At 53.3% G+C, this 19,378-nt stretch overlaps 2 protein-coding genes and 1 non-coding gene across 6 annotated transcripts; all 3 read right to left on the bottom strand.

The window, feature by feature from the left end:
- Positions 1 to 46: 46 nt before the first annotated feature.
- CUNH12orf57 (chromosome unknown C12orf57 homolog) lies at positions 47 to 2,157 on the bottom strand. Its single transcript, XM_021165183.3, has 3 exons — positions 1,795 to 2,157; positions 1,395 to 1,571; positions 47 to 276 (listed from the first exon to the last, which is right to left on the bottom strand). The coding sequence occupies exons 1-3, from the start codon at positions 1,844 to 1,846 to the stop codon at positions 125 to 127; spliced, it is 381 nt and encodes a 126-aa protein (XP_021020842.1). The 5' UTR covers positions 1,847 to 2,157; the 3' UTR covers positions 47 to 124.
- On the bottom strand, positions 2,093 to 2,154 carry LOC115031355 (U7 small nuclear RNA). Its single transcript, XR_003836996.1, has one exon. It is a non-coding gene; the product is annotated as a U7 small nuclear RNA (small nuclear RNA).
- A 1,437-nt stretch (positions 2,158 to 3,594) lies between the features above and the next one.
- Atn1 (atrophin 1) lies at positions 3,595 to 17,519 on the bottom strand. Of its 4 annotated transcripts, none has more exons than XM_085839926.1 (10): positions 17,309 to 17,519; positions 10,598 to 10,772; positions 10,311 to 10,448; positions 10,077 to 10,190; positions 7,039 to 9,017; positions 6,662 to 6,884; positions 5,722 to 6,418; positions 4,768 to 4,911; positions 4,282 to 4,462; positions 3,595 to 4,157 (listed from the first exon to the last, which is right to left on the bottom strand). In XM_085839926.1, the coding sequence occupies exons 2-10, from the start codon at positions 10,622 to 10,624 to the stop codon at positions 4,124 to 4,126; spliced, it is 3,537 nt and encodes a 1,178-aa protein (XP_085696052.1). In that variant the 5' UTR covers positions 10,625 to 10,772; positions 17,309 to 17,519; the 3' UTR covers positions 3,595 to 4,123. The 4 variants fall into 4 exon arrangements, with proteins under 4 accessions (XP_085696052.1, XP_085696054.1, XP_085696055.1 ...); XM_085839928.1 differs by having other exon boundaries at positions 7,039 to 9,014; XM_085839929.1 differs by having other exon boundaries at positions 7,039 to 8,996.
- Between the last annotated feature and the right edge of the window lie 1,859 nt (positions 17,520 to 19,378).

The raw sequence follows: 19,378 nt of genomic DNA, 5'->3' as shown, positions 1-19,378 counted from the left end.
GGCAACAAGAGGGGGTAATCAGGACTACAAATGACTGACACAAAGGTTTAGTCTCAAGTACATTTATTATCCTCTGAACACATGGGCCGCCTCCACAGCAGCAGCACACATAGGAGAACCAATCTCAGGAGGCGGCCACACTGCTTCCGGAAGCAGGCCCATGGGGCGGCAGTGTCATAGGTGGCAGGAACAGGGCCTTCAGCTTGCCTGACAGGCTGGCAATCTCGGGATCCTGGGCTTCGTAAGACTTGACCAGGCGGGCAAACTTAAGGACACCTGCAATCAGAAGCAAGTCAAGCCACACTGCTGGGGACCAGTGTGTGGAGGCAGCCAAGGGGGCTCCCTAAAGCAGAAGATCTCCTTTCGTCAGGCAACCATCTGCAAAAGAGGACAATTCACCCCGATGTCCTGCATGGCTTCAACCAACCCCGCCCCAGTTTTCACTAGGCACAACTGGATGCAATATGAAAAAGCCCTAAAACAGCTGGGCCTGCCCTTAATCCCAGCACTCGGGAGGCAGAGGTAGATGGGTCTCTTGAGTTCGAGGCCTGCCTGGTCTACAGATCGAGTTCCACGATAGCCAGGGCTACACAGAGAAACCCTGTCTCAAAACAAACAAACAAACAAAAAATAAAAAAGCATTATGCTTTCAGTCTCGGGTGAACCACATTCAGCAGCTTAGCCTCAAGCAGCCTGATATGAAAAAGACTCCCTGGTAGTCCTGGCTAGCTAACAAAACAAACAAACAAACAAACAAAAAATCAATAAACAAGTGTCCTTGGGAAGAGAGAGCTCAACCTCCCACACCAAACCTATTAGCCAAAAGGCAGACAAGAAAGAGTTCAGGTACAAGAGAAAGTTCAGGTTAGAGCTGGGCCCAGTGACTCAAGCCTGTAATATCACCTACTCAAAAGGCTGAGAAAGGTGGGTCTCTGGTTCAAGGCCATTCTGGGCAACTTACTGCGATCCTGACTCGGGGAGAGCTGGGAAGTTCGAAGGCCATAGGGAAACACTTGCCTATCATAAGGCTTTGGACTCTAGAGCCAAAGCTTGTTTTGTTTGGTGGGTTTTTGGTTTTTCAAGACAGGGTTTCTTTGTATAGCCATGGATACCCTGGAACTCCTCACCCTTCAGACCAGGCTGGCCTTGAACTCAGAGATCTGCCTGCCTCTGCTTCTCAAATGCTGGGATGAAAGGCCACTGTGGTCATGCCTGGCTTCAAGAGCCATAACTTTTCAGGCGGGGCTTAAGTCTAGTCCCTGAACTGTGAGTGGCAATGTTTGATGTGACTGCCGCCCTGTGGCAAGAAAAAGACAGATCGGGGAGGGGGGGGGGGAACATCATCATGCGTCCCACCCCCAGTCCATTTCTTCACCAAGCCCTGTGGGACCCACCTTCCCCGTCGCAGCTGAAGCCATAGGCTTTAATAACCTCTTGTTGGATCTGTGTGGCTACGGGCAGCACGAATTGCAGCATCTTGCCCATATCGTTGCACGCATTGTCTCTAGCCTCGTCCATGCGCACGGCATTCTCTGGGGCGGAGAACGCTTGAATCACCTCCGCCAAGACCACTGCGAGACCGAAGCATCCCAGAGAGGTCCGCGGAGGACGGCGGGCGAGCCCAGAGGAGGGAAGAGGCAGGGAATTAGTGGGCCGAGGCCTGCAAGCAACCCGATAAGCTTGTCCTCCCAACCCTTCGCCCTAATGGGCAAGGGCCCCACTTGGAGAGGGAAAGAATAGTACCGCGCCCTCCCCCCAGAAGACTCCCACGCCCAGACTAGGCTCCTTCCTCACCCTTGGCCTGCTCCGCGCTCAGGGCCGCGGGCTGAGCCGAGGCGGACGCCATAGGACGCCACTCGGTGCTTGAGTAGTGGGAACACAGAAGAGATCCGGAGAACCCTGCAGTCCGCCGCCTCCCCCACGGCTGCAGGCCAGTGGAGGCAGAAAGGAAGCGGGACCGCACAAGGCGGAAGTCTCTGAGCGTGGCTCTAGCACACACGCGTTTCCTAGGAAACCAGAGAAGGATCAAAGCCCCTCTGACACCAAGGGGACGGAGGCTGCTTTGCTTTCATTGTAGACCAGTAAAATTGGGAGGGGTTTTCCAACCGGAGTCAGAAAACCTGCTAGACAAATTCTAAAAGAGCTGTAACACTTGCGGAAGTGCGTCTGTAGCGAGCCAGGGAAGGACATCAACTCCACTTTCGATGAGGGTGAAATCAAGGTACCATTTTCACACCCCTCCACTGATATGTGAATCACAAAGCACAGTTCCTTATTCGGTTCGATAAACAATATTCTAAAAGACTATTAAAACCGCTCATTTCTTGAGTTTGTGACCGCTTGTAGAGGCTATGCAAATGAGTCAGTGCTGATTGGCTGGAAACAGCCAATCACAGCTCCTACGTTGTTAAGAAAAAAAAAAAAAAGCTTCGCGAGATTAAAGGCTTGGAGCTAAAACTGAAGTGAATCGGTCTTAAGTAGTGGCAGGCGATGTGGCCCGATGCCTTGTACTCTTATCCTTACAAGTTTTTTTTTTTTTTTTTGGTTTTCCGAGACAGGGTTTCTCTGTATCTGTATAACCCCGGCTGTCCTGGAACTCACTCTGTAGACCAGGCTGGCCTCGAACTCAGAAATCCGCCTGCCTCTGCCTCCCAAATGCTGGGATTAAAGGCGTGCGCCACCACGCCCGGCCTTACAAGTTTTTATTGCCCATCCTCTCCCCACACTGCAAAGACTCTGGAACATCAGGCCTGACCCGGCATAGCGCCACATTTCTGTGATACCAGCACAAAATCTGAGAAGTTCAAGGCCAGCTTGGGCTCCATGGCCCTGCTTCATTAAAAATAGAGGGGTTGCAAAGATGGCTCACCCTGCTTGGTGATTCCTAACTGCCCTAACTCAAGCTACAGGGGACCCAACACCTGGCCTCTTTTGAGGCCTTGCATTCTTAAGCGCAGACATGAACTCATACACCTAACTATAAGTAAATCTTTTACAAATACTAATCTTATTGGCCTCCTAGTTATACACCTTTAACTGTTTCAAATCATAAACTATGCTATGAGAAGGGATTCAGATGTCTGAAACTCTGTGGAGCACTCTGGTGGCACACTATGTCAGCGATGTAAGTACTTCCAAGGTTTTGATTGGCGTATGCTTGCTGTGCGCCTATTCTTGCTCTGAAGGCCTTAGGAGCCTGAACTCCCCAAGCTAAAGATCTAGGACAGGACCCCAATGAGTACAGCTGAGCATCCAAGGTCAAGAGGAGCCTTGTCAGGTTAAAGAGATGGCTCAGGGGGTTAAGAGCACTGACTGCTCTTCCAGGTGTCCTGAGTTCAATTCCCAGCAACCACTTGGTGGCTCACAACCACCTGTAATGGGATATGATATTCTCTTCTGGTATGCATGAAGACTCTTGTAAAATAAATGAGTGATTAAAAAAAGAGCCTTGTCCAACTCATAAGTTTCCACAAGAAAACCCCATTCATCCCTTCCCACTTCCCCTACAACAACCAGACCTCTCACCCTACCCACCCCAACACCCTACCCACTGCAACCGCCCTCCCCCAAATAAAAAAACACGTCACAGACATATTCCTGGGGAACTGTGAGGATGTTTTTGTTTGGTTGGTTTTGGTCAGGATGTTTTTTAAAGAGCATCATATAGATATTTATATATATAAATTATTAATGTGGGACGGGTAAGGGCACATATCGCCGAGGGAGGGGGTGCACACACAGGGATGGGGCGGGGCAGCACACAATGCTACGCAAAACAGCCACATCTAACAGATGAAAAAAAATCACACCAAAGGGTTAGGGGAGGGGCAGTGGCCACCAAGGATTTGGCATAGAGGAGAAGATAAGCAGGGGATAGGAGGAGGGACCTGGTCCAAGATACTGTGCACTTTCTGTCCCCACCCTTGCCACTTCCCACCTCTGCACACAACCCCGGGCCCTGACCTTGTCTGTCCCTTCTTCCCTCCCTCCCTCTGCCCAGCTGCAGGAGCTCTGCAAGTGGGCAGCACCCTCTCCTCGGCTGGGGGTGGGGTGGGGTCAAAAGGTTGGGGTGGTCCTCCAAGGTCTGGATGAAGGAACAGTGGGTGCTGTCTGGATCGCAGCTCTACAGCGGCTTGTCACTCTCCTTCTTCAGGTGACTAGATAAGAGGCAATGCAGAGATGAGACCGAGAAAGGGGGCTTCCCCTCCCAAGGGCTCGGTGTCCTGTTGGACCATGCCCAGAACCCACTTCCCCTTGTGCTCTGGGGGCAACCTGGAGTACCTGTAGTAGTCTTCCTGGGCAGGCAGTGGCACGCTGTGCAATGGGTGATGAGCATGTAGCCACTGCTGCTGTTCCAGCGCCAAGCGCTGAAGCTCAGCTGACTGTGCGTGCATGGCCTGCAGCTGATGAGCCGCTGACATTGGAGCAGAAAGGGAGGCCGGCAGGTCCCGGTAAGGGGCAGCTGTGAGAAGAAGGCACAGGAGTAAATGACTGCTGGATGGGGACAGTCAGCCACTTTCCAGACAGACAGAGGAAGCTGAGGCTAAAATGTGAAGTTACAGCACCTACCCTATGCTCTGTCTGTCGGCCTGTGGTGGAACGGAACGAGCCCTAGCACTTGAGGCTCCTTTAGAAGGGCCTCAGGTCTCTGTTTCTATCTTAGCTGCTCACATCTCTCTCCAGACTCCACTTGGCCCTTCTACCTCCCTCCCCCAGATCCTCTGTTCTGGTCTTCACTCACGTAAGCCTCCCCTCCTCCATCCTTACCAAAAAGCTGGTGACGAAGAACTTCGTTCTCGTGCAGAGGGTGAGGAAGAAGGGGATTGGGGAGGGTCCCAGCTGGGTAGGGGATCCGGGTAAGGTGAGACCCTGAGGCCAGGGGGTCAATGAGAGGGTGCACCGAGGCAGAGGCTGGAGGGCAGAGAAGAGGAAGGTGTCACCAGGAGGCAGGGTTGGGGACAACTATGCACTGGGGTGGAGGGATCTAGCTTGTGAAGAGACAGACACAAGGATCCAAAGCAGAACCAAGGTGGGAGAGAGGAGCTAGACCCTCTGAGATGACAGAGCAGCTGGAGAAGAGACACGGAAGACTGAAGACAGGATATTACAGAGCAGAGAAGCAAAGAAAAGACTGGACTACTCAGAAGAGATGAAGGGTAAGTTTAGGAAACACTTCTTTCTTGAGTTTAAGAAATATATCGGGGAGAACTATTAGGAGCTGGTACGAACATGAGCAGAGTGTGATGCATAAAAATGCTCAGAGCCCGAGTTGACTTGCTCTAAGGCCAGCCGGGCAGTGTTCTGGGCTATAAACTACAGTATATAAAACAGTATATATAAGCTCATTATTGCCTATGGCTAAGTTTCATGGACTTCCCTAAAAAGTTCTAAATCTACAGGTGGGCAGAAGCGCAGAAGACTCCTAGATGCGAGGAAAAGGAGACGCTGGCCCCAAACAAGCTTTGTACACAGAGAAACAGGCACATCGATGTGTGAAGGGCACGGAGAGGGATGAACACAAGAAAGGAAGGTGGTTCTTCCAAAGGCTCCATGTTGATCTGTTATCAAGGTTAGAGGGGCTGGGCTACGAGTAGGTACCAGACAGTGTGAAGGGAAGCCAAGGAAGCAAAGACTAGAACAGCAATCTCAGGAGATGGGAGTTCTGGCCAGAAGAAGGGAAGGACGTTATTTCACACTTCCAAGTAGGAAACAGGGTCTTACCTGCGTGGATAGCATCCTGCTGGTGCAGGTGAAGGTGAGAGTGGATGTGGGAGTGCTGGTGGTGATGGGGAGTCACGTTGAGCATCTGCAGCCGGGCTAGTGGGTCATTGCCCAGGGCTGCCACCCTTTCTGCATGCTGTCTTTCAGCTGCCAACCGCTCAGCATAAGACATGTCAGGACGCAAGGCTGGCCCAGCTGCCAGCGCTAGCCGTTCTCGTTCCAGGGGCCCCAGGCTCGGATGAAAAGGGAAAGGGTGCAGGCCAGGTGGCCCGGGCTGTAGAGCCAAGCCCCCATGTCGGGGGAAGGGATCCAGGCCTGGCCCGGGAACCCCATGTAGGGGTTCCAGCTCACTAGGTTTCACCTCAAAGCCAGGCTTGAGCCGGTCACGGAGGTCACGTTCACGGGCTTCCCGCTCCCGTTCTCGGGCAGCTGGGTCGCTGCTGTACAGGGCTGGGACATTGTAACCCAGAAGCCCCGGGTCCACTGCCCCCAAGGGCACATAGAATGGGTGGTTGCGATTGCCAGGAGACATGACATGAGGTCGGGCGTATTCACTGAGAGTGCGCAAGGCCGGAGTATCAGGACCCAGGTAAGGGGGCACTGTAGCCACAGCGCTGCCAGGCTCAAAGGGAGGCCGATGGGGCACTGGACCCAGAGACGGGCACTCCACTGGAGCACGGCCCTCCTGGGCCAGTTTCTGTAGAAATCAGACAGAAAGTGGAGTCAAAATAACAGACACGGGCACAGTTACGCGCCCCAGGCTGCCCATCGATCTCAGCAGTCCAAAGTCAAAACGCTTCATTGCACCCTCCCCCAGCCTGGAAACCTGAGCATTTCCGGGCTGCGGCGGCTCCTCCCGTCCACTAGGTGGCGGAGCGACCGGCGGCGTACGCCGGGGCCCGGGAGAGGCGCGGCGCGGCGCACCTTGTGACGCACTCACCACACTGCGCTCCAGCTCGCGCTCTTTCTCGCGCTCGCGCTCCTTTTCGCGTTCCCGCTCGCGCTCGCGCTCTTTCTCCTCGCGCGCGCGCTGCTCGGCCTCGCGCCGCACTTTCTCCACCAGGTCCGCGCGCTTCTTGGCCAGCTTGGAGCCCTCCAGCGGCACGAAGTACAGGTCGCTGCGCGCGCACGAGTTGAAGCCGCGGTCCAGGTGCTTATTGAACCTGCCGGGCGGGCGCGGACCTGTGAGCCTCAAAGGCAGTCCCCACCAGCTTGTCGCTCGCTAATCCCGGCAGCACGCCGGCCACGAACGCAGAGCCCCCTCCGTCTGCAGCGTACAGACCCACCCTCCCTCAAGCCCACCCCAGGGCGGCTCACCTGGCTGACTGGCTGGCATGGCTGGGCACGTCCACCACCTTGGGAGGGGGCGAGGGGCTGCGGGCCGGAGGCACCGGACTCTCGGGGGTTTCGTACTCTTCCGCCGGCTCCTGTTTGATCTGCGTGGCAGTCAGGGGCGGCCCTGTAGTCGGGGCCGCGGGTGGCGGAGGCAGAGATGACAAACTTGAAGGCCCCGCGGGTGGCAGGGGCCCCGGCCCCACGGTGGGTGAACCTGGCTTGAAGGTCCCTGGGCCTGCTGGCGGAGAGGTGCCTCGATAGCCGGGTGGGGTCCCTGTTCTGAAGGAGGGTGGTGACCCCGGTTTGTATCCTGGCGGGGTGGCTGTCTTGTAGGACCCTGGGGATGGGGCTCTCTTGCTGTACTGAGGGGGCCCAGGTGGCGAGGCTGTCTTGTAGCCTGCTGGCGAGGAAGCCACGGTGGCGATGACAGTGGAAAGGGTAGCTGAGGAGGTGGTGACTGGGGGGACTGGTGGGAAGGGGTAGGAAGCTCCTTGGGGGCCTTGGGATGAAGAGGGGTGTGAACATGAATAGGAGGCTTGAGAGGAAGACCCGGAAGAGTTGGAAGAAGAAACTGGGGGACCATTGGGACCTGCTTGGCTATAGGACACCTGGCCATGAGGTGGAGGCAGGTGTGCTGGCCCTGGGGGGTAGGGCCTTAAAGACCCCAGGGAGGGTGACATGTTGTAAGGGTGTGCATGATGGGAGTTACTGCTCTCTAGAGGGTGAGGATACGCTCCAGGTGGAGGGGGCCCAGAGTTTCCATGATGATGTTGTTGCTGTGGCTGCTGCTGCTGCTGGTGATGATGATGTGTAGGGGCTGCTGGGTGGGCTGTGGATTGACCCCCAGTAGGAGGGAAAGGGCCTGGATGGGTGTTGTTGTTGGCCAAGAGGCGGCCGTAGGGAGGAGGAGGAGGTGGACCCTGGCTCCACACAGCCTGGGATGGGAGAGAAGGCTGGGTGTACTTGGGTGGCTGATTAGAGACAGACATACTAGTTGGTGGGGGGAAGGAATGAGGATAACTGGGCAGGGCCTGGGAAGCCGGGTACTGGGAGGCAGAGGAGGAGGAGGAGGAACTAGAAGAGGCTGCGGCAGAGCTACTGGAGGATGAATATGGATATCGCATTGGAGGCCCAGGGGCAGAGGAAGAAGCTGGGGGCAAAGGGTGGGGAGATGGGGCCAGGGTTGGACCCTTCTCTGGGCCAGGAGGAAGTCCACTCATGCCCTGCCCCATGGCATGGGGGGAGGGCAGATGCCCAGGGATTGGCTGAGCCCCCATGCCAGGAGGAGAGGCTGAGGCATTGTTGAGGGGTCTCAGGGCAGGTGGAGGAGGCAGGTTTGGTGTCACATGGGGGAAAGAAGCTGGTGGTGGAGCAGAAGGTAAGCTCCCACCACCCACTGGAGCGCTGGGTGGCTTTGCTGGAGGAGCACCACTGGCCCCAGAACTTGATATTGGAATTGGGGTAGTGGGTGGCGGATGTTGCTTGCCTCCACCAGGGGCACCCACTGAGGAGGCAGCGGCTCCCCCTTTGGGACCCATGGGGGGTCCAGATAAAACACCTCCACTAGCATTCCCAGGGTAGAGCTGTGGGTGTGTGGGAGGAGCTCCAGGTGGTGGGCCCTGGAATAATCTCGATGTAGGGGGCTCCATCGGAGCATGATATCCAGCAGGCGGCACAGAAGGATGAGGTTCAAAGCCAGACTCTGGCTGTCGGGGAGTGCTGTCTGGTGGTGGTGGGGAAGGAGGGAAGAGTGGAGGTGGGTGGTAGGGGCGGGCGGGGCCCTGGGACAGGCCAGAGGATGAGTCTGAGTCATTTTCCACGCTGCCTGGGCTGTAGATGCTGGGAGATGTGCTTCGGTTGTCCTGGTCTATATCTCTAGGATCGCTGCTGCCGTCATCGTTAATGCTGCGCCCATCCAAGCTGTCCAGATCCGAGGGAGACTGCGGGCGAGGGAGCTCCTGCTGTTAGGGAAAAGGGCTGGATTTCCTCTTTTCCTTTCCCGCTTCCCAATTATTTCCTCTTCCTCCTCCTCTCAGGACTGTTGTGCCGCAGTGTGATGTGATGGGGAGGCTCGCTCAAGGTGCCCGTCACCTAGTACCTCCTTCTCCCACATCTCGGCTGCTCCCTAATAGTCCGTGTCTTTCCTTCCTTGTCCCTTCACAGCTGACTGCAGACCCTCGCTACCTCATGTGCACCCTTCTCATCTCAGGTATTCTTTGGCTATCTCCAAATGATTGGTCTGTCTGTCTATGTCTTCCTCTCTCTCCTTCTCGAGATTTGTTTTTATTTTATGTGCATTGGTGTTTTTTACCTGCATGTCTGACTGCATGAGGGTATTAGATTCCCTAGGAACTGGAGCTACATACAGTTGTGAGCCACCATGTGGGTGTTAGGAATTGAACCCAGGTCCTCTAGAACAGCAGCCAGTGTGCCCAACTGAAGAACCATTTCTCCATGTGCTCCCTCACCTTCTAGTCTAAAAACTGTGAGCCGGGCGTGACTGTGCATGCCTTTAATCCCAGCACTTGGGAGGCAGAGGCAGGCGGATTTCTGAGTTCGAAGCCAGAATGAGTTCCAGGACAGCCAGGGCCCTGTCTCAAAAAACCAACCCCACCCCTCAGAGAAATCATGGTTATCCTGTGGTATATGGTGATTTGGATATCAGCCTATCTTATCTTACAGTCTTTCTTTGTTTTGTTTTTCAAGACAGAGTTTTTCTATATAGCTCTGGCTGTCCTGGAACTCACTCTGTAGACCAGGCTGGCCTCGAACTCAGAAATCCACCTGCCTCTGCCTCCCAAATGATGGGATTAAAGGCGTGCGCCACCACTGCCTGGCTAACACGTACTATTCTTACTAAAGTTTCAATAGCTCTCCACTGTATTATAGGCGGGACCACTCAAATAGGTAATGGGACAGGGTTTTTTATCTCAGCAGAGAGCAAGCGGGAATGGTACTCAAGAGAAGTTTGCAGAAAGAGCAGTCAGAACATAGGCCACAACGGCTACAAGGTCTCTCACCTCAGTTTTGGTCTTTTTGGGTGCATTGGTCTCCTCGCTCTCACTCTCTGAGATCTCCTCGCTCCGGCCCTGCTTGTTGGCCTTTGGGGCAGAGGGCTCCTCTATCCGGGCCTTCTGTTAGAGAAGAGAACATTCCTTCTATCTCAAGTCTCTGCCAGACCTCAAGTGCCCCCACCCCAAACACCCCCTCAGCTGCAGTGCTGTGCATCCTGAGGGGACCAGAGGACAGAATACCTTGGCTGTCTGCCTGGACTTCTCAGCTTTGCCATCACTGCTGGATGTGCTGACCCCTCCAGGGGAGGCCCGGCCCCTTGATCTCAGCTCTTCCCGGGGCCCGGGGGCCTCTTTCTTCCGTCCACTCCTCATTGACATCTGAGAGCAGGATGGTACAGGTAATGTTTTCACAGGGCCCTAACTTTAGGCTCTATGCTGCCTGTGCTCTCCGCTCCAACTCCTTCCTCCTGGCTTCCCCGCCCCTGCCCTTGGTCTGCCATACTACTTAGGATATAGTTTCTACTCACCGAGTCTTTATTCTGTCGTGTCTTCATTCTTCAGGCTGTGGAGACCCCATTCTCCTCTGCCTGGGCAGCTGAATACAGAAACGAGTCTGCTGTACCCCGAGCTCCCCACAGCTGTGGCCTGGGAAGCTGGCAGCAGTTGTAGGCACGTGGTACTTGCAGGGTGTTTTCAGTGAATCTGTTAGGGAAAAACAGCATCTTCATATCGGAACAGAAACAGTGGGGCCGAGTAACCACCGTGAGTTGGGAGGCTGGGACTTGCTCCATAGGCTACAACAGCTAAGGGAAGGAAATTCTTACAGTATCATCTCTTTCATCTCTAGGGGTACCTATGAGCCCCAACCTAACAAACAGCAGGACTTTACCCTCCACAAGCCCTAAAGAGTATCTGTGGCCACCATGGTGTGGTGGCAGATGCCTGTAATGCCAGCACTCAGAAGACTGTATCATGGGCATCACACACTCAAGGCCAGCCTAAACTAAACAGCAAACTCCTGTCTAAAAGCCAAAACAAAACATTTGTCTACTCATGAGTTCCAGAGCCTTCCAAATTCCAAAGAAGCACAAAGAAATGAGATTCAAGCACTGGTTTACTGAGTATCTCCTGTGCCAAGCCCTTTACATACGATTTCAGTAACATCTCCAACATACTCTAAAATGGGCACAAGCAAGGGAACTGAGGCTCAAAGACTGACAGTGACCTGCCCCACCTTCCAAAGGGAAGAACAATGACCCTACAACGAAGCCAGAGCCAAGTCCTCCGCAATCCGACTTCAAAGGCCATGCCTGCTCTTCTAAACTTTGCTCAGAAGTAGGAGAGAATTCTAAGAAGACCTAGATCAGTCACACAGATAAGAATCTTTTTTCACATCAGATGATGTCAGAAGAACGTCCCATCTACAATACCGAGCTACACAGCCTCACCAACATCAACCCCAAATCTGGGCATCTTCAAAACTGCAGAATCTTTTAGACAGCCTCAAGATCTGGTAGTTGGCCTTTTCCACTTACAGGGTTTTTGTCCATACATTTAGCCAAACTGGCCTAACAGTATTTGGGAAGAAAAATTCCAGAAAGTTCCAAACAAAATTTGAATCTGCTACATGGCCACCACCTTGCTCCACCTATAAGAATGATATGCCAGGTGTGGTGGCAGGTGGATTTCTGAGTTCGAGGCCAGCCTGGTCTACAGAGTGAGTTCCAGGACAGCCAGGGCTACACAGAGAAATCCTGTCTCGAAAAACAACAACAACAAAAAGAATGAATGATATGTGGGCCCAAGTTGCTATAATGTCCCACCTTTTCACAAACCCTAAGTCCCTCTCCAGTATCTGCCATTCAATCACTGTTCACCTACTATGCATGGCATGTCTACAACCATTTGCAACCTCAGCTTTGAAGACGTCAACTTTATCAAACATTTACATGGAATTGGTTACTATACATGATCTACAGACGATTTAAAGAACATGGAAGAGTGTGTGCAGGCATGTACAGACACTGGGACTTGAGTATGTGTTCATTTTGGTGTGTGTGTAATGTACTAGAACAAATCTCCCAGATATCAAGGAATGACTATATTGGTGTTTCCTGTGCTTAAAAGATGTCAAAGCATTCACATTATCCAGACTCAAAATATACTGATTGACTGAGGGGAGAGGTGTGCAGATGCTATGATGTGTGGAGGTCAGAGGTCAACTTGTAAGTCAGTTCTCCCCTCTCACCCTGTGGGACCCAGGGGTCAAACTCCAGTTGTCAGACTTTATGGCAAGTGCCTTTACCCAGTGAGCCATCTCACCAGCCCAACTCAATTTTTTGAGACAAGAGTTTCTCTGTATAGACCAGGCTGTCCTCCAACTCAAGAGATCCACCTGCCTCTGCCAGTGTTGGGATTAAAGACATGCTCCACCACAGCCTAGCCCAACTCAAAATATTTTATTTTATTTTATTTTTTAAAGATTTATTTTATTTATGAGTACACTGTAGCTGTCTTCAGACACACCAGAAGAAGGCATCAGATCCCATTACAGATGGGGTCATGAGCCACCATGTGATTGCTGGGAATTGAACTCAGGACCTCTGAAAGAGCAGTCAGTGCTCTTAACCACTGAGCCATCTCTCCAGCCCTCAAAGTATTTTAAAACTACAAAGAAACAAAGTGTCAGTGAACATACAATACAGATTTACAGAGTTGAAGCCTGTCCTCTCACTCGGCACCAACAGCCTATCTATCTGTATCTAGCAGTACAAATACAGATATCATCGTCTATCTGTGTCTCCACAGCCAGCCATTCTCATCTGTACTTCAGCCTCCACTCCCCCAGTGCTGGGATTACAGGCTTACCTGGTGCTGAGCACTGAGCCAGGGCCTCAAGAGTGCCAGGCTAGCACACTGAACTGTATTTCCAGTTGCTAAGAGTCAAACTACTTCATAATACTACCCATAATTTTTTTTAGTTTAATTTTCTATGTATCAACGTTTGCCTGAATGTATGTGTGCCATGTGTGTGCCTAGTCCCTGTGGGGGTCAGAAAAGGACAGCAGACTCATTGGAAGTAGAGTTAGATGTGTGCACTATCATGTGGGTGCTGAGGACAGAACCTGCATCCTCTGCCTGAGCAACAAGTGCTCTAAACAACTGAGCCACCTCTCTGGTCCCCTCTCACTCTATTTTCTCTCTCTCTCTCTCTCTCTCTCTCTCTCTCTCTCTCTCTCTCTCTCTCTCTCTCTCTCCCTTTACCTCCTTCTCTGAGACATATAGACCAGGCTGGGCTTGAACTCACAGATATCTGCTTGCCTCTGCCTCCTGGGAGCAGGATGAAAAGTGTGCACCACCAAGCCCCAGCTTGTAAGATATTTTAAGAGTGAAAAATGCTATTGTCATGGTTTTCCTTTTTATACTTTTTCCTGATGTCATGTACACACATTCGGGGTCTTGCCCATATCTGAGACAGAATCACCCTATGCACCTTATGCCAGCTACAAATGCAGGATCTTCCATCTCAGCCTCACCCAGTCAAGTGCACAGTTGTCAAACCAAGTGAATGTCAGTAGATCTTTGTGGTTGTTATTGTTTTGTGTTTTTGAGACAGGGTCTCAAGTGCTGAAATTACGGGTTAATGACATTTTTACATGTACTTTCTCTAAGGAACACAAGGTGATTACTCTTTGTCCATCACCCCTGGGCCATACTGAGGCAGGCAATGAGGAACGAGTGAGTCTAACCTTTCCAGGAAACTTAACTACTTGTTCCTAAGGGGCACAAAATGGATGGGACAGAGCCCCAAGTCCAAACTTTCAACTGATGCTTTGCCCTGCAAACTAGTGTACTTCAACTATAGCTACAATTACCCTTTCTAGTTGGTTTGTGGATTGGTTTTTAACAGAGTATGCATTACCAGACACGGGGACACATTCCTGAAATCCAGCACTTGAGAGGTGAAGGCAGGACCAGCCACTCTCGGCAAATAGCAAGTTCAAAGCCAGTCTAAGCTTCATGAAATCCTCTCAACACATAAAACTACAGATGGAAAAACAAGAGGATGGAGAAGAAGCAAACGTCCAACAGTACTGAACAGAAGAGAATACGGTAACAAGTATAACAGAGATGACCACCTGTGGCTAGTTTCCTTATCAGGACCCCTAGAGCCTGGTGACAGTCTCCTCCCATCACAGAGCCTGGTCACCAAGCTAGTTTGGATCCTAAAAGACCCAAAAGGTCAAAAATTACAACAAAATTTGTTGGAGAACAGGGCAATCACCTTCTTACCTTTTTTAATCAGCTGAAATCTGAAAGAAAAACAGTCTTCAATGGGGAAGAAGTTCCTGGGATCGGCAGAGGAAGGAATGGAACTGGGAAGAGGTTGGGGTCAGATCATAGGTTAAGTCTAACACAGGTACAGTGGGACTCAAAAACCAACTGGCCACGTGGCGCTCCATCTTGCCTGTCTTGTTTTTTTGTTTGTTTGTTTTTTTTTTTTTTTTTTTTTTTTTTTTTTTGGTTTTTCGAGACAGGGTTTCTCTTTATAGCTCTGGCTGTCCTGGAGCTCACTTTGTAGACCAGGCTGGCCTCGAACTCAGAAATCCGCCTGCCTCTGCCTCCGGAGTGCTGGGATTAAAGGCGTGCGCCACCACGCCCGGCTCTCATCTTGCCTGTCTTACACTTAGACACTTAGAAGGCTGTCTCTGTCTAACACTTAGAAGCACCTACCATGTACAACAACACACATTTTCCCTCATTACCTATGGCAAAAGGAAAGCAAGGAAGACCAAAACTTGGAAGGCAGGGAAATGAGAAATCAGAAAAGAGTCCATGGGTAGGCAGAGGGAAGAAAACTAAGAGAAGCGGGTGTGGGTCAGAGGTGAGATTCCGAGAAGGCCTGGGTTAGATCCCTAGCACCTTATAAAACAGGGTGTGGTCCAGGCCTGCAATCTCAGGACTGCAGATAGAGGGAAGCTCAAGGTCATTTCCTTAGGCAGTGAGTTCAAGGACAGTTTTGGCTAAAAGCCCATCTCAAAAACAACAAACAAACAAACAGAGATTACTACTAAAACCAATGACCTGAGTTGGACCACGGAACCCACATGGTAGAGGAGAACCAACTCAAGTCACACTCTGACCTGCACATGTGCACAGTAGCACACACACAAAATAAATACGTGTAATTAAATTTTTAAAAAGTAAGGAGCAAATATGACAGGAATGTCAGAAGATGACCATGTCACAGACTTCCTGGGAAGAGCTTACAAGATGTATTTCAGGATCACCAACCACCCCAAATCCATTCTAGACCTGCCAGATTAACAATCAGGTGAAAATGACCAAGACGTCCATAAAGCACAGAGGAGCAGACAACAATGATGCCTTGTTAGAACCCAGGTCTGTTGCAGGCACTAGAGGCCATCTCATCACACCAAGAAGGTGAAGCGCAAAGACAAGAGAAGTGACTGGCCCAAGGTCACAGAGGGACATCAAGAAGTACACCTTGGTCTCCCAGCCCCCATTCCAGAGCATCCTGCTCTGCTCTAACCCCTCTCATAGCCCTCGCCCCTGGGCCACTCTCACCCAGACAGGCATGGAGAGCTATGCTACATTTGTAGGTTCAGAAAAAAGGCCAAAGATCAGTTGAATGAAAGGGTCACCCTGAGAACTGACAAAGAAGGAAGGGAGACCCAAAGAGGAATTAAAGGAAATAAAGTTGTTTAAAGAGTCAACCATTTATAAGACAGTAAGAGTGGTAGAGGCTGACAGAAATTGCCCGCGGCGATGTAACTTGGTTTTTTTATTTTGTTTTTGGTTCTGGAGCTCAAACCCAGGGCCTATTGTATGCATGCTAGGAAATAACACTGCTACTGAGCTACCCCCAGCCCAAGACAATATAGTTTGAACAACAACATTTTCATCTTCGCACCATACCCAGGTAGAGGCTTGCAGGAATGACCCGCAAGCAACAGGGTTACTTGTTCCAATAGACTTCTGGAGGAAAAGGAATGCCTCCTTAGGAAACCCTACTTGGGGCAACACCAGAAACATCTCCCAGAGACCCAGCAAGGACAAAGCTACAGGCTGAGTGAGGCCCAATCTACATACTGAATCCCCACCTATTGGACTTCCCACTGGCTCACTACCATGGCAACAAAATGGATTAAAAAAAAAAGTGCCCCCCAAGAGACCATCCCAGGGGTCCATCTGGCAGCCACTATTACCACCTTAGTTGCCAGAGCAACTCCAACCTTCTCACCGTACCCTCAGGAAAGGGAGCTTTAGGGTAACCTACCCCAGGCACAAAGAGATCTCTGAGATCAAGGCAGTAAGGAAGTCCTCCTATGGGACAGCCAATGCTCTGGGGGTGAGGGTGGAGGTCACAATTCCTTGGAATGCCTATATGATTGCCCAACCCTCTCTTCTTTCCCATCCTCCCAACCTTCCTAATTCTCCCTTCAGTATCCCTGCCTTTCTTATTCATGTTAGGAGGACTCACACTACCAAGACTCAGTGTCGTCGTCCCGTTCCCCCCCCCCCCCCGCCCTTCACGAAGTAACTAGGTCTGGGATTAGGAAAACAGGGTCAGAGGTGACCGGGATTGGGGAAAAGAAAACTGAGTCACAAAAGATATGGCCTTCCCATTTCCACCCCAGAAAACGTCCGTCTTCTCAAAGATGGGCCTCTCCCGGTTCATCTCCATTCCCCCCAGGTTCAATCCCCCCTCTCCGCTGCTATAACCCTCCTTTTACCACCTACCACACCCCTTTCCCTGTTCCCAATACCCGCAACCCTGGGTTCTGGAAACCCGGGGCTGGGCCTGTGGGGTTACTGGAGCCTTCACGCCCCACCTCGCTGCCATCTCTCCGATCCGTCCTGCCTTCTCCGCGAACCACCCGCACAGCATCCCCCGGTTTACCTCCGCCAAGTCTCCACCTCGGCGTTCCTCCCCTTTAGGCTCTGGTCCTGGCGACGCTCGGCCCCGTCAGCCCTCCTCCCAAGACCCTCCTCCCCCCCACCTCCCGAGCTCGCGACTCCCAGGCCCGCGTCCCTCCTCCGGGCGGCCCCACCCCCTGAGTCCCCAGCCTCGGGCCCGGTCGTGCCCGCAGTGAGGGAACGCGACCGGGAAAATAACAAATGGAGGCGGCGGCGGGAGGGGGGACCGGGAGGGGTGGGGGCGGGGAGCCGCGGGCCGGAACGGGGCGGCCCGGGCCGGCGGCAGCGGACCTTACCTGCGAGCAGCTCGGGACGGCTGGCTGGCTGCGAGTGCGGTCGGGCTCCGGCGCCTCCCGGGGACGGCGGCGGCCGCCACTCCCCGCCCCTCCTTACTGCGCGGCTTCAGTCGCTGCCGCGGCGGCGGCGGCGGCGGCCCCGGCCCCCCCGGAGGGCGGCCCCCATGCCTGGCTCCCCGCGCAGCCCCGATCGGCTTCTCGCGCTCCTCGCCCGCCCTCCCGCCCGGAATGCGCCGCCCGCGCCCGCCCCCGCCGCACCGCCCGCCTCCGCCCGCACTCGCGGCCCCGGCGAGGCCCGCGACCCCCGGACCCTCCCGCCGCTGGTGCCGCGCGCCCCTAGCCCGCCCCGAGGCCTGCCACCCCGAAACGCGTCCTGGCCCGAGGCCCCGGCCGGGCGCGGGGCTGCGGGCGGACGGACAGGCTGGGCGGCGCGTCCGGCGACTCGCACAGGAAAGCGGACGGCGGAGGGAGGGCGCTCGGGAGAGGGGGATGGGAGCAGGGAGGAAGAGGGAGAAGGAGGGAGCGCGGAGGAACGGAGGAGAGAGAGGGGCCCGGAGGAGACGCGAGGGAGGGAGCGCGCGGCAGTCGGGGGGCGGAGGATCGGGGAAGGGGAGGCGCCGGGCGAGTTGGCCGAAGCCGGCCGGGGCGCGGAGAGAGAGGGCCTCGCTACGCAGAGCGTGGGGAGCTCGCGGGCCCCGCGCGGGAGAGGGCTGGGTGGGAGGGGCTGTGGACTGCGAAGGCAGACCTGGGGAGACCAGAAGTTTGGGGACAAGAAGGGCTGTGGCAGGGGTGAAGTAGGTGGAGTTTGGGGAATACTGAAGTAGAGATTTTGGATAATGGGACTGTATTGGAAAGATGGAGAGGAAGGGCGAGAAGCTCAGGCTGGAGGGGTTTAGGGGCTATTTTGGAGAGCCTACGATGGAAGTTTGTGGACCTGGGCGGGAAAGGATGAAGACGTACTAGGAGAATGGGGTTTCTGGAAGAGATAAGCATTTAAGGCAGTCATTGGTGTTGAGAAGAATGCAAACCACAAGAATTTGGGAATGATGAAGGAAAGCAGGAGGCAAGTCCGAAGATCCCTCTATGGGAGAGAAGGCATGAGAAGTTTCAGAAGAGGGGTGGGGGGCAGAGAATGCCTATTCTAGAGGGAGACTGGGGTGGGCTGGGTTGGTAAAACTTGAACGTGGGGACTTCATTCGAACTAAGAACTATTTCCTTTGGCAAATAAAGTGGAGGAGAATGAATTAGAGAGGTCTGGAAGGAAACACAAGATAAATAGGGCCTTTGTGGCAACGTGGTGGGAGGGCCAGTGATGGGAAAAGAGAGGAGCTAGAGGCGGAGTGAGAACCCTGGAGTAGTGACAGACTGGGGTCCAGGCCCTAGTGTGGAAGAGGTAACTAAGAGGTGGCACTTCACTTTTGGGCCCTTCCTTTTCTAGAGTGTCCTGAACTAGACCTTCTCAAGTTTGAAGTCATTACTAGTAGCATCTTTGGTCATGGTCACAGAAGGGATGAAGTGGGGGATTAGGTGGAAAGGACCTACATACATTTTAGGGTGCCCAGGTTTCCCCATAACATTTGTTGTAATATGGAAGCAGTCCCCAGCACAGACTACAGCATGCTCCTCCCAACTCATCTCCAGTCAGCATGCCAGCCATGCCCAGCCTAGAGCCATGAAGTCAGCACCCCCATCACTCCAGTGGTGCCTTCTTCTGGGCTCCTTCTCTGGCCCCAAACCAGCAGCAACATCTCTCAGGACAAAGGACACTAGAGACAGGGTGATTTTTGGCAGCTGAAATTGGGAAGGCTAGAGAAAGGGAGGGAGGCAGTCTGGGAGCCCGGAAGAGCTGGAGCTGGAGTCTGGATTGGGAGCCCTTGGTAGTTCACCAGATTTGGAGGTGGGGGTAGGGAGCTTGTCGGGGGCCAGCCTAGCTGCAGACCTAGTGGGTGGAGTGGGGGACACTGAATGGTCAGGCTGCTTTTGTGGAAAGGAGGAGAACGGCTAGCCTAGTAGCCACCCAGTAGATCTTACACCACCATTCCTTAGGCCAGATTCAGCCAAGCTCTTGAA

This window comes from Mus caroli, unplaced genomic scaffold (assembly GCF_978045245.1).
Source record: "Mus caroli unplaced genomic scaffold, Mus_caroli_1 scaffold_7, whole genome shotgun sequence".
NCBI classification, from domain to species: domain Eukaryota; kingdom Metazoa; phylum Chordata; class Mammalia; order Rodentia; family Muridae; genus Mus; species Mus caroli.
Note: the sequence above shows the minus strand (reverse complement) of the source record. Positions and strands in the feature narration are given on the sequence as shown.

Coding starts and splice junctions, on each gene's coding strand:
- CUNH12orf57 (XM_021165183.3), bottom strand. CDS start 1,846: ATGGCGTCCGCCTCGGCTCAGCCCGCGGCCCTGAGCGCGGAGCAGGCC. Junction 1,572..1,794: donor GAGCGCGGAGCAGGCCAAGG/GTGAGGAAGGAG, acceptor TCGGTCTCGCAG/TGGTCTTGGCGGAGGTGATT. Junction 277..1,394: donor CTTCAGCTGCGACGGGGAAG/GTGGGTCCCACA, acceptor TTCTGATTGCAG/GTGTCCTTAAGTTTGCCCGC.
- Atn1 (XM_085839926.1), bottom strand. CDS start 10,624: ATGAAGACACGACAGAATAAAGACTCG. Junction 10,449..10,597: donor CACGACAGAATAAAGACTCG/GTGAGTAGAAAC, acceptor TCCTGCTCTCAG/ATGTCAATGAGGAGTGGACG. Junction 4,463..4,767: donor TCTTCGTCACCAGCTTTTTG/GTAAGGATGGAG, acceptor TTCTTCTCACAG/CTGCCCCTTACCGGGACCTG.